We start from the raw sequence: 17,452 nt of genomic DNA, 5'->3' as shown, positions 1-17,452 counted from the left end.
TGTTCTTTAGGGCTGCTTGCTCCCAAGGGACAGACTCCAAGAGGCAAGATTCAGGTCGAAATTGAGCCAGTTATAGAAGCCCAGTAGACAGGAGGAAAAACACTTGCTGCATACGCATGAGAACCCAAGTTCAAATCCCTTATAACCATGTGAAGACCCTGGGCTTGATCACAAGGGCAGCTTCCCTGTAATTCCAGTGATATTGGAGGATAAAAAGATCACTGTAGCTTGCTGGCTGCCAGCCTAGCATCAGGTTTAGTGAGAATGCTTGTCTCCAGGGAATACAGCAAAGAGATATAACAAGACATGTCCTCTGGTCTCTGTGTGCATGCTCACGTGTGCGCACACACACACACACACACACACACACACACACACACACACACACACAGAGAGAGAGAGAGAGAGAGAGAGAGAGAGAGAGAGAGAGCGCCATACACATGGTCCAATAAATTATTTATTTACCAATAAACACTGAAGTGATCACAGGAATATGAAGAGGGAGCTTGTGAAGGATATGGATGGCAAAGGTCACAAGATGGGTCCCCCCACACTTAAGAAACAGATGATTTTAAAAGAGCCAATACAACTCAGGTCCTACCCCCTACACCCCCCTCCCCACTGTCAGCTCCTAGCTTTATTAGTTTCCAACTCTCAATCCTCCTGCCTCAGCCTCCAAAATAATAATGGGTTTACAGGCAAGTGACGTCACTCTCGGCTAGTTTATTTGTCCATTTTCAATACCAGGTACCCCCATGCCAACAGTACCACCCCTCCCCACCCCCACCCCACCCCTGCCCTTTGCATCAGTGAGCCCTGTGCCTTAAAAGAGCTGAACCACACTCCCTTCCTAAATAAATATCCCCAGTTCCCAAATGAAAAAATAAATATTATGAGCACCCATCTACCTCCCACCCCACTAACTGGAAAATCCTGGATTTGGGGCCCCAGCCATTCACCCACCAAGTCCCTTTCTGCCCTCTCTGTAGCCCCCTTCCACTCCTCCTCATGCCCAGCTGAGGGAGGTGGAAGGAAAAGGGCCACTAAGCCTTCTGACGCTAGGGCGCCCCTCCCTCGTTATCGAAGTCCAAGCAGGGTCAGAGCTGAGGGGAGGAGGATGAGGACAAGTGGCGTATGGAGGCCAACAGAAGACCCCAGATTCCTGCTTCGGCCCTGGTTGTATCTGGCACTGCCACTTCCTCCTCTCGCTCCAAGGCCATCCCTTCGAGGAGGACGAGGTGGCCTTGGAGGCCGGGCTGGGGGAACCACGGGCGCCGCCCCAGCTTTCCAGTCGTCTGCGTACTGCTGCCCTCCTCCGGAGCCACTGGCATCTTCATCTGTGCAGGTGGAGAGGGCCAGAGGTGGATGGTAGGAAGGAGGACTGAGAGACTCCAGAAGGAAGGGAAACTGAGGTAAACCATATGCACGTTTTTATATATTTAGCCATGCATGGAAATGTCGAAATGAAATCCATTACTTTGTATAATTAATATACAAAAAAGAGATTAAGAGAGGCCGGAGGAGGACACACAAACTGTGAGCGACGACAGGAATACCAGGGAGGAAACATAAACACACACTAGACAAGGAGATGGGAGAAGGCAAGGAGACAGGAAAAGACAGAGCAGAAAAAAGAAAAAAAAAAAGAGTCGATGGGGAAAGCAGGCAGACAAGAAACCGGAATGGGGGAGGGAGGAGGAGTTGAGAGAGTAGCCAATACAAGAAAAGGTGAATGTGCCTGTTTCTCTTTTTGGTTAATTTCACGGATGGGAGGTGGGGTGAAGGTGGGGCGGTCCAGTGACAGCACAGCTAGCTTCCCTGTCCCCAGTTCTGCCCTTTACAGTAAGTTTCCTTAGTGTTCTCTGTAGGAATGTTTGTGTCTCCCACTACAATCAAGGATGGAGACCTTTGAGACAGGCACTTAAGTCTTAAGTGAACAGAAACGAATGAAGCTAATTAATGTGGGGGGGGGGGAAGGGAGGAAGGGGTGGCTAGTGGGGCAATGTGTGGGACTCGAAGGGGGATGGGCAGGGGTGGAAGCAAGTGGGGGTGGTGTCAGGGAGCAATGATGCTCCCTTCCAAGAGCCCAATGAGACTTGTGAAGCAGTGGGCTGGGCTCCAGAGCTGGCTCTTATCAGATTGAGCATAGTGGGCGGGACTTGAGAAGCAATGGACCAGCGCCTGGGTCAAGGGGCCTTGCGGGGTGGGTTTCTGAGCCTCACCTGCATCACGCATGTCAAGGTCCTGACCTAGTGCAGCTGCCTTCATTCGAGCAGTAGCTGCTCGGAGATGTAGCCTCCGCCGCCGCGTCGGGACATCCGGACTCGAAGTATCCAACTCCGGGTTGTGGAGCTGCTCGTTCAAGGAGCCCACGACCACAGGCGACATATACCTGAGAGCACAGCACCTCGAGAGCTCCGGCTCCAGCCTTCCCTCCTTCCAGACTCCCAGAGCCGTCAGAGCCCGACACTCACCGGCCTCTCCCAACTCCAGTCCAGCAGGGTGCCGCCTCCTGTGAGAGATCTGCTGCCATGCGGGAGTCCCCGCACACCGTTACAGGCAGTCCAGCCCAGAAGCCCCGCACTCGGCTCAGTCTCTCCCGGAGCTCCCAAACCTGAGCGACAGAAAACAAAGCTGCCGCGCTTCTGAGCAGCTGTCTTGCCACACCCACCAGCACCGGCGGCTCCACTACTAACCAGCCGGTGCAGATTAGTGCCTGCCGCTGTTGTGGGTCGTTCTTCCTCGGCTGATGCCCTCCAAGACCGGCTTGCCTCTTCTCGGGGTGCTGGTGCTCGCCGGTTACGGGATTGCACCGGATGGGGGGTCCCACATTCCTGAAACACCTATGTACAGGGAAAGACCTCAACAGTCACTCTGAAGCAAATCAGTGTCCTGCCTCTGAAACTACAGCCCCATATGCCCCATTGTTTGACAGCCACGGCTCACCTCCACCCTTCCCTCTCTATACCTTGGCTGACACCTGTACACTGTTTTCCTGCAAGTGCATCAAACCTTCTGAGATCTTCACCCCAATGGACTCAGCAGCCAGCTCAAAGGAAAAGGGTCCCTGGAGTTTCTCAGCCAGCAGCAGGAGACCATCTTGAGGGAAGGGGAGAGAGAGAGAAAGGAGATATACAGTGGGGAACAGCACTGATTTAGTTCCCACACATCTCACTGGGGCCTTAAAGGGAAAGAGCACTTTGCTTGCTTGTAGGTGGGCTGTGTAACGACATGAGAAAACCCTCCTCCTTCTTCCCCCAGTTTGGTTTTAGGCCACCCTCTCCTTACTCAAATGGCCCCAACCTTACTCAGGGCCCTCCTCAATCTAGGGCTTTCTTGAGTCCCCTCACCCAGATATCCGCCCCATTCAGGCTCCAGTCCTCTGCTGCTGAGGCAGCCATGGGCTACATTGAGGCAGAAGCCCCGGCAGGGCATAAGCGAAGGTACTCCCCGACAAAGTGGGCAGCCAATCAGACGCATCAGGGCCTGTCTGCAGCCTTCCAACACGGGTACCTGTGGGTAGAAAATGGGTCTGGCCCTCCATGGACACCCAGGCTGTTCCTGGCAAGCCTGGTGCTGAGCTCAGAGAGGTCAATGATCCTGACCCACCTCCCCAGGCTATCTGTTGGAAGCTGGATGTGAGTACACTGTGGCTGGTGACCCCATGTGGCACCCGGTGATACCACAGGACTGCTACAGGGCTGACAAGGGGGGGGGGGTACCTAGAGAAAAGGTTGCTGATTCTGCTTCCTGAGAGGGGTTTGACTAGGGTGTGACTGAGGAGGAGGTGGTAAGGAAAGATTCAGGGCCAAGAGTGAGCCCAGGCTGAGGAGAGAGGAAGGAGGCAGGATAGGACCAGTGATGAAGAGAGATCTTCAGCAGCAGGGAGGAGGGAGGGGGCACTGAGGAGTTCACTCCAATCTTGAACTGTTATAGAAAGAGCAGCAGAAGGCATGTGGGTCACCAGAGGGGGGACGAGAAGTCACAGGAGATCATGTCAGACACCCTGGGGAGGCCTGACTCTGGAACACCAGAGCCCAGAAACAGATAAAGGACAGCTCTAGGCCTCTCCTGTCAGCTCGTGCCTGTCTTCTTCACTCCCTGGCCTCTATCCATATTCAGGTCCCCTCTAACCTTAAGTGCTTCGCTGACCACACTTCTTCCAGTCTCCAGACCCTGGACCAAGGCTCGGGCTGCCACCAATGCCCTGGTTATCTGAAGGAAAAGAAGACGAGGAAAAAAAAAAAACCAACAATACAAAAATGATCAGTTAGTCAAGACTGGAGTGAGAGACAGAAGGAGGTTGAGACTGTGAAATTAACTCGGGTGGGTACACTGCTGGGTGATATCGATATATTCAATAGGGCCATAGGAATTGTGTATGGTCTAGAAGGGTTGGGTGTTTGGAAAGAGCTGGTACGGTAGACTGTGCATCAGAACATTGAACCTAAAGTTAGAAGACTGAGGGTGTGAGCTCCTACCATCACTACTTATTGGCTCTGAGAGTTGCTTGGGAACCCCATTTTCCTCCTCTGTAAAATAAGGACGCTCTTATTTAACTCAGACAGTTATGGTGACAATTCGATGTGATGCTGTAAGTGAAAATGACCCCCCAACTCTGGTGCCCAATTCTTATTTAGTTGAACCACAGAAGGTCACTGTGTTAGAACTAGAGAGGTGTCGGCAGAAAGTAGATGAGGGTGGAGGGCCAAGTGTGTATATAAGTAGGGCAAAGAATGCAGTTCAAGGTGACCAAGGCCCTGGTCAGGCACGAGGATCACTGTCAGAGAAGGCAAGGATGCAGGCCATCAGGTCAGAGGTTACACGGACACAAAAGGGGGTGATTATCCTGGAGATGCCAGTTAGGTCAGAGAGGTTGTGGGGCCTCCTCACCTGTAGGCGGAGGCGGCGGGGTGAGTCCCCGAAGGGCTGCAGAGAGCCATCAGCAGTTGAAGTAAGCCGAGTAAGGCAGAGCAGGAAGTCAGGAGGGAAACTGTATTGTGGGTGCAGCAAAGGGAAGGCTCTCTCCAGGAGCTGTGCCCAGAAATCCGCCAAGGTGTCATCTAACCCCTCACCAGACTTCTCATAGTAGTCCCGCAGGCCGGAGAACAGGCTATTGAAGATGACGGCGTGCTGGGAATACAGGCGACCATAGGAATGCGAGAAGAGCTGGGCCAAAGAATGCTGGGATATAGACAGCATCTCCCGAAAAAACTCTAACAAAGGTGGAGGGATGAGAAGAGGGAACAGAGACAGGGAGAGCGGGAAAGGGCAGAGGCAGGAGGGAATGAGGAAAAGAAGAGGCAAAAGAATTAGAAGCCCAGCAAGTCGGAGATCTGGCAGACTAGGACGGAGGAAGGGCAGGGTCCTGGAGAGAACGTGGAGTAGGGATGGGAAGTGAGCAGGAAGTTCTGGGGTGGGTGGGTGGTGGGCCACCTAGGACTGCAGGAGGTGGGAAAAGGGAACGGGCTGCAAAGCATAAAGAGGTGTGACGTACATCTGGGGACCCTCAAAGGTCCTCACCGTTAAACTTTCTATGCCGGGCAGCCAGCGTGTGAATCAGGAAGGAGCCACTGTCCTCCACCAGGCCACGGAATGTGACCTCAGCATCCCTGATCAACTTCTGCTCTGTCTCACTGGAACAGCAGGTGTACTCCTGAGGACAGATTTGAAGGTGCTCACCTGGACAGAGGAGACAGGGACGAATAGTGGATGGCAAGAAGGGATTCAGGAATTTTCTTTCATCCCTCGCCTATCTCTGGGGGCTGATTTTGTCTTCCACCTGCCCGGTTGCTTTTTCCTTTGTTTGCCCCTTCAGCCCTACCTGAACCCTCCTTCATTGTCCCTCACCCATCTCAGCTTCACTCCTATCTGTAATGGGATCATGTAATGTAATGTAATTGGACAGCTGCTTTGAGGGCCATATTAGTGACCAGAGAGGGTCTTCAGGTAACCCTCCCCAACACTGCACACCCCACACGCCTCCAGGGACTTATGGGGCATCTATGGAATGAAGAACGGGATTTGCAGGGGTGGGGCTACTTGGTAAGCAAGAAAGTACTGTCATAAAAGAAGCTCACAGGAATTGCAAGACGATTTCTGGCTGTTAGACACTAACGGGTGTGCTAATTACAGAGAAGGGAATTCCTTGGGTGGGGATAGAATGAGACCTATTAGGTGAGCAGCAGGGTTAATGTGATCCCGGTGAGGAAGTTATAGGAGGAAAAGAAAGATGCCCAACAGATGAAACAATCATCGTAATGGTCACTGAAAGGAAAGAGTTATTGTGAGATGGGGAGGACCCGTCCCCGCCCCTTCCCACCCCTGACTCGTCCCTCTTTCTTCTCACCTGAGATGAGGGAGGGAGGGATTAGGTTTAAGCTATATCCCCGGGCCCCCAGCACCTGCCGAGTCTCTGCACAACTCCGGACGACCTTTGCTTCACTCCCATGTCCCGGTCCTGGACCGGGACACAGAGGGAGCAGCAAAAGCAAGAGAGGTCGCAGCGCAGACATAGCTGTTCTCCTCCCTGGGACCGGACAAAGTGGGTCCTAAGGAGGAAAGACAAGTCCAAGGAACTCTAGAATCCCGTTCTCGGCCGCGGGACGTCTCGAAGAGAAGAATAGAAGCGTGCCCCCTAAAACTGAACAACCCCAGCACCGTAGCGGGACCAGGAGGCATCTGCGGAGACAATGGGAGCCGGGGAGCGGGACAGGGGGCGGGGCCCGAGGCTGTAGCCCGCCAATGATAAGAAGAAACCGGCCCCGGGGGCGGGGGCAGGGTAAACGCAAAGCCAATGTGGACCGGCAACTCGGCAGGGGGCGGAACAAGGCCCGCACAGCGGACGCTGGCGGGGCAAGGGGGTGTGGTCTTGGGGAGGGGCGTGGCATTCTTGCTCAAAAGGCGGGGCTTGGGTGAAACTGAGCCTATTGCAATTGAGGAGCCGGATTGTAGGCAGTAGCAAACGCTCAGCCAATGGAGGGGGACATAGGAGTAAAGGAGGCGTGACCAGGGTGGAGCGACCCGCACGCGCTGGGGCCCACGTGACAGGAGTGCACGCCACATGCCTGGTGGCTGTTCGAAGCCGAGAGAACGTGCAGCGGAGCCGGAACGTGGTTAGCACGAGCTCGCGCCGTGCCAAGTCTCGCGACGCTTCTCAGCCGCGCGAAGACCAGTTAATCTCGCGCCTGCGCACGGCGTGTCTCGTGCCTTCCCGCGTTTTTTTCTAAGACTTACCCGCCCGCCACCTGAGGAAGAAGAGCCGCTGCGGCGGGCGGGCGTCTCGCGTGAGAGGTGGGATGTTCACTGAGACCTGAAAGGACCTCTGAGGTGGTGACTTTTCTTCAACCGTGTTCATCTAGAGGTCGTTCCTCCAAGCGCAAACAGTGAGGTCGCCCCTTTGGCCCTGCACACAGGCGGCGTTTCCAACCCTCCCGCCCTCTTGCCCCTCCACCGAGGTCTTTAGCTCGGTCGTGTCCGCTACGGAGGCCGGAAATCCCATCCTCTGACTTGAAGAGATAAGTGGTCCCATCAACGGAAGGCACCCTCCCACCCCCAGCTCAAATAAGCTTGGGGTCAACCTTATATAGCGCTTTCTGGAAGTCGAGAATGCGTAGTTTACTCTGGAATGTTCCTGGCCCAACTCAGGTGACGCCTCTACTTCCAGAGCCCATTTCCTGTAGAGTCAGAAATGGAAATCCGAGGGCCTTCGTTCAGTTTTAGCAGCGAAGCCTCAACCAGTGCACCCCTCTCTGATTCCTCTAAGAGCGCTTTGTGCCAGAAGCTGCTCAGAAACTGCTCTGTGCGTAAGCCCTCTGGCCTTATTTGTGGGTTTGTTGGCCCCAGATTCTCTGGCCTTACGTATTTATCTGTTTTAATTAATTAATTAATTAATTAACCTATACTGAAAATTGGACCCAGGCCCTATGGCCTTAATTTATTTACCCATACTGAAGGTTGGGTACTGCCGAGTCTTGGAACATGTTACGTAAGCCTTCTATTGCTCAGCTGTAACCCCCCCAGGCCTCTTTTTTTTTTTTTACTGTTTATTTTGAATAAGGTCTCACTAAGTTGCCCAGGCTACTCTGGAATTCCAGACTGGCTTTGGATTTGATGAACATCCTGCCTCAGCCTCCCAGGTAGCTGCGATTACAGGCCTACACCATCACCCCTAGTTTTAGGTTTCTGTTTGCCAACCCTTAAGGCAGTAGTGACCATAATGCCTCAGTGTGGTCAGGTTGACTATTGGTTTTGGTGCCCCAACCCACAGGACTAAGACCACATGGTGGGAGAGACAGATGATGGTCCCCAAAGGGATGTAGTAGTAGTAGGAACTCTTTCCTTTTTTCCTACAGCTGGATTAACATGCCTACTCTGTGGTCACCCTCCACCCAGTACCATGGCTCTTCCTCAGGCAGCGTGTCCTCAGAAAAGTCTGTGAGATGTGCAGAGATGGCCTTGCCTCCTTGTTCCTCCACCATCTTACCCTGTGATGACAGAGACTCACAGGGAACTGCAGAGTGGTGAGTGCAGTTGGTGAGAGGTGGTTGAACTTCGGGGTCCCTTCTGTATCCCCAGAAGCTTTCCTCTGTTGTTTTCTAGCTTGGTTATAGTATATGTGGGGCTGTATGACGGTATCAGAAATGCTATATCTAAAGCTGGATATGGTGGCACACACCTGTAATCCCAGAATTTGGGATGAGGAAGTGGGAGGATCAAAAGGATTAAGGACAGCTACATAGTGACTTCAAGCTAGCCTGGACTGCATGAGACTCTGCTCTAAAACTAAGTAAAAATAAACCAACCAAACAAAAATGGAAGGTAGAAAAGGGGAAGGAAGAGCAAAGGGAGAAAGAAATGCTATACTGGTTCAGATTGGAGAACCAGCTTCTCCCAGCTCTGTTGTTTCTTGGCTGCCTTACAACTTATAAACATCAACAATAGCAAATCAGTTGGAAAAAGGCCAGCCTGGGCGACAGAGCAAGACCCTGAAAACAGAATAGAGTACAGGTCTAGTTTTGAATTTATCTTGCTACCTAAACCTATCTTGAATATGCAATAATGCTTAGGACGGCTGGTGGAAGTAGGGACTAATAGACAGTATAAATAGTGCCTTATTTGTTGTTTGAAAATTTGTAGGTATCTTTTAGTTGGTATCCTACAGTTCTGTTTCAGATTCTTAAAACAGATCCTCGATCCTTACTTGTTACAGCTCTATGAGTTTGTTCTGTGAATATTGTAATAGCATATCATGTTTTATAATCATTCTAGGAAAAAAGTAATCTCATATACCACTATCTTCATCCCATTTATTTTAATTGGCCTTCTCTGAATCATTTCTGTTTCTGCCAGTGCTATTATTGAAGACTAGATTATATCAGCACTATAAACTTGAATCACTAAAATGAAGGTTAAGTGTCAAGGGTGAACTATAATTCCAGGTGCATACTAATCTACTTACATATGAGTGATGAGTTATTTCCTGAGCCATGCTGATTTTTCTTTACACAGAATAGTATGAATATCAACTGTGAATATCAGTTGTCTTATTCACTGGGTTTAGTTCCACATTTTTTTTAAAAAATAGGTACATTTAATTATGTGTATGTGTACATATGTACCTGCCACAAACGTACATGGAGGCTAGAGGATAACTTTCAGGAGGCAGTTCTCTATTTCTACCATGTGGTTCTGGGAGTTGAATTCTGGTCATCAGGCTTTGGTGAAAAGTGCTGCTACTTGCTGAACCGTTTCACCTGCTTTTAGTTCCTCATTTTTCATTTCTACTGCTTTAAAGTGACTTTTCTTGTCCAGTATGTCTTAAAATTTGAATGTTTTTCTCATGTAGATGTGGCACAGTTAGAGATAAATAGAAATGATAATTAACTCTTTATGTGGAGGGAATGGGATGATGCTTAAGGGAAACCATATTCTCTTTATAGGGATAGTCCCTCAACTAATGAAGACAGTGACTTTGAAGACAGCTTAAGACAAAATGTGAAGAAGAGGGCAGCAAAACGACCACCAAAAGCTGCCCCAGTGAGTCTGCCATTTTGTTTAATTCAGAATCTAGTCTGGGAATTAGCAAAGAAAAACATGGAAGGGACTTAGGTGATGGAATGGAAGAAGAGAGAACATTAGGATAGAGAGGTACCAGAATTCTTTAAAAACAGAAAAGGTTACTGATAAATCTCACAACCATAAAAAAGGCCAGTTTCTTAAGCTCTGAGACAATAATGGAACCATTGCTGTGGAATTGACAGCTTAAGGCTACCTAAAGTGATAATGATGAAGTCAAATGTTAGCGTCATTTTTACAGCTTTTGTACAGGTAATACTTTTACACTTAATAGGCAGCAAAACATCGGAAGAAGCAGTCCCAAATAGTACCTAGTGGGAATGGCAAGAATGAATCAGTGCCACCAACCAATGACCTTTTTGATGCTGTGAAAGGTGCCAGAAGTTGCATGCAGGTAAGGAAGTGCCTTACTTCTCCTCCTCTTCTTGACATCAATAAGAAATTTAACTATATTTAAAAAAATATAGTTATGTCCAGATAGTTTTTACAGGTTTATTTATAACTTTTATAAAAGTTGAGCTGTTGAAACTTGTTTACTGAAATATTTTGACTTGTATTAATGTTTTATCATATATGTTTATTAAAAATTCACATACAAATGAAAATAGAAACCAACTACCAATAACTAATTTCTGTCCCCTAGTTTTCTACTAGTAATTCTGGGAATGAAATGTTTCCCCTCATAGTGGATTTGTGTGTTTTCCATGTATAAGTCATACTACCTGGATATTTTTAGGTAAATTGTTAAACATTTGGCATAAATAGCACACAGGTTAGTATCTTCAAAAATGCTAACCAGATAGGTCTTCATTGCCTCCTTCAAAGGACCAATAGCTAAGTGCAGATCTATTTTGAAATCCTGAGCTATTTTCCACACCAGACGCTTGAAGGGAGTTTTCGAACCAGAAATTCAGTGGACTTATGGTCTACTTCACAAGAGGCTATTTCCAAGCCACAGTATCAGGCTTGGAATGCTGAGCTTTCTTCCCCTTGCCAGAAGAGGGCATACTCTAGCTAGTAGTGTCTATAGCTAGTTGTTGGGTGCTTTCCCACCTGTGGCTTTTCAGATAGTCTGCTATTGAGACCTTGCTTTCTCTCCTGCTTGAGTTCAGTGAGCAAAAGGCTATGCTGGATTTAGAGAGAGGCAACTGCAAACTTCATCTATGTGTTCTCAATGAATTCCTGGCTGGCCTGGAACTCAGTATGTAGGTCAGTCTGGTCTTAGATCATAGAGATCTGCCTTTCTCTGTCTCCCAACTTCTGGGATTATAGGCATGTGTCACACACCAAACTCACCTGCCTCTTGATACCATCTGATGCTTTGTAGGGTGAGACAATAAGATCAGAATCTACAAATTTAATTTGTTGTTGGCATTTTACTGAGCATACATAAGCTAATAAAGATAAGACAATGGACATGAACCCCTACAGTGACAATAAGAGGGCCCTCGGAAGAGAGTGTTCCTATTCTAAAGATACCACAGAACAGGATCAATTCTACCTTTCTAGAAGAAATAAGTCGAGTCACTGGGTCACCTAGAAAGAAGCCTAGATATGTATCTTCTTAAACAGTTACATTAAATATTTTCTGTCACCACATTTATTCTTTTTAATAATTTATTTTTATTTTATGTGCACTGGTGTTTGCCTTTGTGTACTGTATATCTTTGTGAGGGGGTTGGATCCCCTGGAACTGACATTACACACAGTTGTGAGCTGCCATGTGGGTGCTGGGAATTAAACCTGGTCCTCTGGAAGAGCAGCCAGTGCTCCTAACTGCTGAGCCATCTCTCCATCCCCATCCTTTATTTTTTATGTTTTCATTGCATATCATTTAAAAGTGTATAAAGCTTTGCAAGTCTGGTGAAACATGCCTTGAATTCAGTACTTGGGAGGTCAGTCTGGGCTATATAGTAAGTCTAGACCAGTTAGGAACAAAACAAAACAAAGCACTTTTAAAGCCTGTATATACTTTAAAAGTTGCAGCACTAGGCTGGGCATATAGCTCAGATGTACAACACTTGTCTGGCATATATAAGGCACTTGTAGGTTCAGTCCCCAGTGTTAGAAAGATAAATCACCCAAATGGTCTTCAATTCAAGAAACAAGAGCTGAAGAGAAGTTTATCTATATTCTCTCCACTCTGTTCAGTCCTTCAGTTCCCAGTGTCAGCCAGAGAGACAATGCTAACCTGCACTTTAGGTTAATCATTTTCTTGTTGTTATAGCATTATTATTAATAATGCTTTTAATCAATTTAAGCAACTCATTCTTTGGTATTCTGTAATGTAATTATTTTGATAAATACTGGGAACCACTCATATTAATGCATAATACAGATTTTATCATTTTTAGTTTTTTTTCAGGCATGGAAGGTTTTTTTGTTTTTGTTTTTAAAGATTTATTTTATTTATGTGTGTACACTGTAGCTGTTTTCAAACATACCAGAAGAGGGCATTGGATTTCATTACAGATAGTTGTGAGCCACCATGTGGTTACTGGGAATTGAACTCAAGACAACCAGTGCTCTTAACTACTGAGCCATCTCTCCAGCCCTCTGGTATGGGGTTTTACTGGTTATATTTTTGTTATTTGGTCTCTCAATTTATAGTTGTGTATTGAAAGAATGTGGTCTTTCAAACTTAATCAGACCAAGCTTTCTGACCTAGTATATTGTAAGTTTTTGAAACTGCTGTACAGGCACCTGAAGAGAGTTCATATTCTTCAGTTAAGTGTGCTCTTGAGGGAAACTGAGAGTGTTAAATATGATAATATTTTGGTATCTCTGCTATTTTTTATGCTTTTTTGTGTGATAAATCAGTTATATAGAGAGGTATATGAAAAGTCTATGAAGATCTGGGTGTGGGGGTGCATGCCTTTAATTCCAGCACTCAGGAGGCAGAGGCAGGTGGATCCCTAAGTTAGAGACCAGCCTGGTCTACATAGTGAGTTCCAGGACAGCCAGGACCACACAAAGAGACCCTGTCAAGCAAAAAACAAAACAAAAATAACATAAATCTATGAAGTTGACCTTTTCAGTTATTCCTTTTATATTTATCCCTGTATTTGCCTAAAGATTATGAGGCATCATATGAAAATTTATAATTTATAATTTTGTCTACTTAGTAAATCAAATGTTTTATAGTTAAAATTTGACACTTGTAACATTGCTTTGTTCGTATTTTGGTTTTGGTTAGTATTGCTCTGGTTTCTTTCTCTCCCCTAAACTTGTAGTTGTACTGTGTATCTTTAGGATTTGTTCTTTTCATGTCTGGATTATTTTTCTTATTTTGCTAATCTGAACCTCAGAGAATTTTAGCCAATTTGCATTTATTATCATTATTGATGTATTTCTATCATTTTGTGTGTCCCAGTTCTATATTTTTTCTGCTTTCCCTCAAATACATGCTTCATTTTGAATGTCTTCTAAAGGACCTTAGTATATTTAGGTACAGCTGTCTCCTCCAGTATACATGCTGTCATATTTTAGTTCTGTCTATTCCCATTCCATATATATATATATATATATATATATATATATATATATATATATATTCCCATATATATATTCCCATATATATATATATATATATATATATATATATATATATATGTATGTATATGTGTGTGTGCCTATGTGCCTATGTTTTTCTTCATTATTCTTTCTTGAGTCTCATATCTTGCCTATTGAATTATTTTCTTTTATCTCCAGATTACCCTTTAGGAGAGCTTTATTAATAAAGTTTTTCATATTTTGCTTATATAAAACATATACTTGTTCATGAAAGACATTTTACTAGATATACAATCCTAAAAGTTAATTCTTGAGATGGAGTCTCATTATGTAGTCCTGGTTAGCCTGGAATTATATATACTAGGCTGTCTTGGAACTTGCAGAGCTATGCCTGCCTCTGCCTGCTGAGTTCTGGGATTAAAGTGTGTGCTACATACACACACACCCCTCTACATTTTGAGGGTCTCACTCTAGCCCAGGCTGGCGTGTAATTGACTTTATAGCCCATACTGGCTCAGACACAGAAATGCTCCTACCTTAGCCTCCTGAGTGCTGGGGTTACAGGCATGAGAGCCACCTTAGCACATTAAATATGTGATTAACACTGCTTTATGTTTTTCCTTGTTGCTACTGAAAATTAGCTGTTGTCTTAGGGTTTTATTGCTATGAAGAGACACCATGACCAAAGCAACTCTTATAAAGGCAAATTTTTAATTGGGGCTGGATTACAGTTTAGAGGTTCAGTCCGTTATAATCATGTCAGGAAACATGGCAGCCTTCAGGCAGACATGGTGCTAGAGGAGCCAATAGTTCTACATCTTGATCTGAAGGCAGCAGATGGAAACTGTTTTCCACAGGCAGCCAGGAGGAGAGACCAGATAACACTGGCCAGACTTGAGCATATATGAGACTTAAAAGCCCCACCTACACAATGATAACACTTCCTCTAACAAGGCTACATCTCCTCCAATAAGGCCACGTCTCCTAATAGTGCCACTTTCCATGATCCAAGCATATTCAAACACCTCAGCTATTATTACTAATTTAACAGTAATTAATACAGTATTTTAGGGCTGGTGGGATGGTTCAGTAGGTAAAACACTTGCCACTTAAGCCCGATGACTAAGTTCTGTTCCCAGAACCATATAAATGTAGTAAAGAATCAATTCCTGAAAGCTGTCATCTGACTTCTACATTTGTGACATGCTCACACCCATACTACACACATCAGATACACATACATAGTAAATACAAATTTAAAATACAGAATTTTATAATGACTACATATCAGTGTTTCTAATATAGTACCCACTAGCTGTATGCAATTATTGAGCTCTTAAAATATACCTTATATAACTAAGGGTTTTCATTTTTAAGTTTAATTTAATAGTTCTGTTTAACTCAAGGCCAATGTATTTGCATATTTCTCATTTGCAAATGTTTTGATTTGTAAATGTTAAATGTATGGTCTTTGTAATTGATTCTTTTTTACTATTTTTAAGATTTTCTTGTTTTTGTGTTCTGATGTCTTACAGGCCTTTTAATGGTTAAATTTCCTTTTTAATTTGTCATGCTAGAGAGAGCCATGAGCTGCCTGGATCTTAGAATTGATGTCTTTCAAAATATATGGAAGATTCTTTTCAGATACTGCCCTTTCTTCATTTTATTATACTAGAATTCAGTTAGATCTTAGACAGTTTCAGTCTCTTCTCAGATCTCTTTAACACTTCTTTGACTTCTATCTGTCAGCCATTCTGAGTTGCATTTTGGACATTTCATTGATTCATTTTGCCATCTGTTCTTCTGTGTCCAGTTATCTGTAACCTATCCAGTGAAGTTTGTGTTTTTATTAGATTTAAATTTTTTAAAAAAAATTTCATGTGTATGAGTACCTACAGGCTATATATGTACCACCAGCTTGTAGTGCCCTGAAAAGCCAGAAGAGGGCACTGTATCCCTTGAAACTGAAGTTACAGTTGGTTGTGAACCACTTCATGGTTCTAGGAACCAAACCCAAGTCCTCTCTGTAAGAGCAGCAAGTGCTCTCAACTGCTAAGTCATCTCTGCAGCCATATGCTGCAAACCTTTACATTTTATTATATTTCTCATTTCTGCAATGATAGCACATTTTCAAATTTTACTGCATTCTACTTTTATTTGGTTAATTTTTTTAATCGTGAAACCTAATCGTGGTACCTTCAGTCTTATAAGTGACTGCTTATAATTCTGTCTGTTTTTTTTTTTTTTTTTTGTAATTATTACTTTCAGTGCCTTCTTTCCTCATATGTTTTACTAGGTTTTTATTATGATCCACTCATTTTCTCCAAAGCTCTATGTTGGAACTCTTTGGGTTCAGGGTCAAAGTTATGCTTATAAGAGAGAAATCTCCATTTTTTTCTAACACAAGAACACTTTTGAATACTTTCTGATGGCTTTTTTTTTTTTTTAAGACAGAGTATCATGTACCTTATACTGACTTCAAACTCACTATGAACCCGAGGATGACCTTGAACTCTTGTTCCTCCTGCCTCCACCTCCTAAATACTGCAGTTAGAGCTGTTCACCACCATCCCTGCTAAAAACCACTTTAAAATAAGCACTCTACCTGAGATTATTCTGGTCATATTGGTAGAAAGAATCTGGGCTGCAAATCCAGTCCCAAGGGCTAAGTATGGTTATAATTCTCAAGAGAGTGAATTCACTTTTTCTCTTGAACTACACTATAGTGTATGTTCCCTTTCTGTTCCCAGTGGTCCTGTAGATTCATTTCCCATCTTTGTTTTCGTAAGAATACAGCTCTGTAGGACTCCACTTTATTTGGTGGCCTTCTCTTGGGTTACTCTTCTTGGAATGCATACCTTAGGCTCTGTTTCTTAGGCTGTGCATTCTATATAGCTGTCTTATTTAGTAAAACCCATCAAAAGTCAGCATCTTCCTTCCTAGAATTGCTATTATCTCATTTTTTTACCTACATGTACATTTACCTTCCATTCTAGTTCAGCAATGTGTTTAAAAGGATGTTTGTAATTTTTAATGAGAAATTTATATATTTCACTTGAGATGAAATACAGTATGTTGTGTCATATTGTTGGAATTGAAATCATCTACACGTTTCTCCTAGTCTTTGGTGGATGAGTGGCTAGAAAACTACAAGCAAGATGAAAATGCAGGATTCTTGGAGCTTGTTAATTTTTTCATCCGAGCCTGTGGATGTAAAAGTGAGGAAACTCCCCCACTTCTTCCTGATTCCTATCCTTGATGCTTAAAACTCTACTTGTCTTTATGAGTACATTTGAATTTGTCTATAAAAAGAAGGTAAGGCATGAAGAGCTTGAGTATTTAAGTACACTTTGATGCTTGCACATTGGAAGTAGTTTAGTAGAGAACTATGACAATTTGAGGCGCAACTTTTTGGTGGGAAAAAACCTGTCTTGATAACAATAGGCACAGGTTTAAAACTGGACTATAATACCTTTGGAGGCTTTTCTTATTTTATTTTTTGAGAGGTTTCACTATGTATCTCAGACTGGCCTTGATCCTGAAGCAATCAATCCTCTTGCCTCATGTAATTTTCTGAGTACTGGGATTACAGGTATGCACATGAAATCCAGTGCTTTTTTTTTTTTTTTTAGTTTTTGTATATGGGGTAATCTGTTATTTGTTTCTATTTATCATCTGTTTCATCTATATTTTTCCTCAGCCTTCTGAGTGCTGGAATTTCTGGGGTGCACAAAACACTGAGTGCCTTTTAGTTTTTGCAGATGAGATAGTCTATTAATCTTATTACTCAGTCACTGTGTTTTCTATCTGATCTTTGGAGCCCCCAACTCCACATGCCAGGGTTTAGTTTATTGGGCCAGGG

At 44.7% G+C, this 17,452-nt stretch overlaps 2 protein-coding genes across 4 annotated transcripts in view; one reads left to right on the top strand and one right to left on the bottom strand.

Moving 5' to 3' along the window:
- Window positions 1–802: 802 nt before the first annotated feature.
- Window positions 803–6,730, bottom strand: Gpc2 (glypican 2). Its single transcript, XM_076923363.1, has 10 exons — window positions 6,350–6,730; window positions 5,524–5,682; window positions 4,894–5,216; window positions 4,135–4,215; window positions 3,351–3,513; window positions 2,969–3,099; window positions 2,697–2,843; window positions 2,475–2,614; window positions 2,223–2,392; window positions 803–1,337 (listed from the first exon to the last, which is right to left on the bottom strand). Exons 1-10 carry the CDS (start codon window positions 6,513–6,515, stop codon window positions 1,078–1,080), a joined length of 1,740 nt encoding a protein of 579 aa, XP_076779478.1. The 5' UTR covers window positions 6,516–6,730; the 3' UTR covers window positions 803–1,077.
- Window positions 6,731–7,205: 475 nt separating this feature from the next.
- Window positions 7,206–17,452, top strand: part of Stag3 (STAG3 cohesin complex component) — a 30,064-nt gene continuing 19,817 nt past the window's right edge. Inside the window, exons 1-5 of one of the 3 annotated variants that reach the window (XM_076923361.1) lie at window positions 7,206–7,329; window positions 8,355–8,522; window positions 9,942–10,038; window positions 10,352–10,471; window positions 16,712–16,808. In XM_076923361.1, the coding sequence (XP_076779476.1) occupies window positions 8,365–8,522; window positions 9,942–10,038; window positions 10,352–10,471; window positions 16,712–16,808 (472 nt within the window). In that variant the 5' untranslated portion in view covers window positions 7,206–7,329; window positions 8,355–8,364. Of the gene's footprint in view, window positions 7,802–8,354; window positions 8,523–9,941; window positions 10,039–10,351; window positions 10,472–16,711; window positions 16,809–17,452 lie in introns of all 3 variants that reach the window. The other 2 variants (XM_076923360.1, XM_076923362.1) reach the window with 2 other exon arrangements.

This window comes from Arvicanthis niloticus, chromosome 24, assembly GCF_011762505.2.
Source record: "Arvicanthis niloticus isolate mArvNil1 chromosome 24, mArvNil1.pat.X, whole genome shotgun sequence".
In the NCBI taxonomy this organism is placed as follows: domain Eukaryota; kingdom Metazoa; phylum Chordata; class Mammalia; order Rodentia; family Muridae; genus Arvicanthis; species Arvicanthis niloticus.
The sequence above is the reverse complement of the archived record's forward strand: the minus strand, read 5'-3'. Positions and strand labels throughout refer to the sequence as shown.

Coding starts and splice junctions, on each gene's coding strand:
- Gpc2 (XM_076923363.1), bottom strand. CDS start 6,515: ATGTCTGCGCTGCGACCTCTCTTGCTTTTGCTGCTCCCTCTGTGTCCC. Junction 3,514..4,134: donor TGGTCAGCGAAGCACTTAAG/GTTAGAGGGGAC, acceptor TTCTACCCACAG/GTACCCGTGTTGGAAGGCTG. Junction 2,615..2,696: donor GCACTAATCTGCACCGGCTG/GTTAGTAGTGGA, acceptor TCTGTCGCTCAG/GTTTGGGAGCTCCGGGAGAG.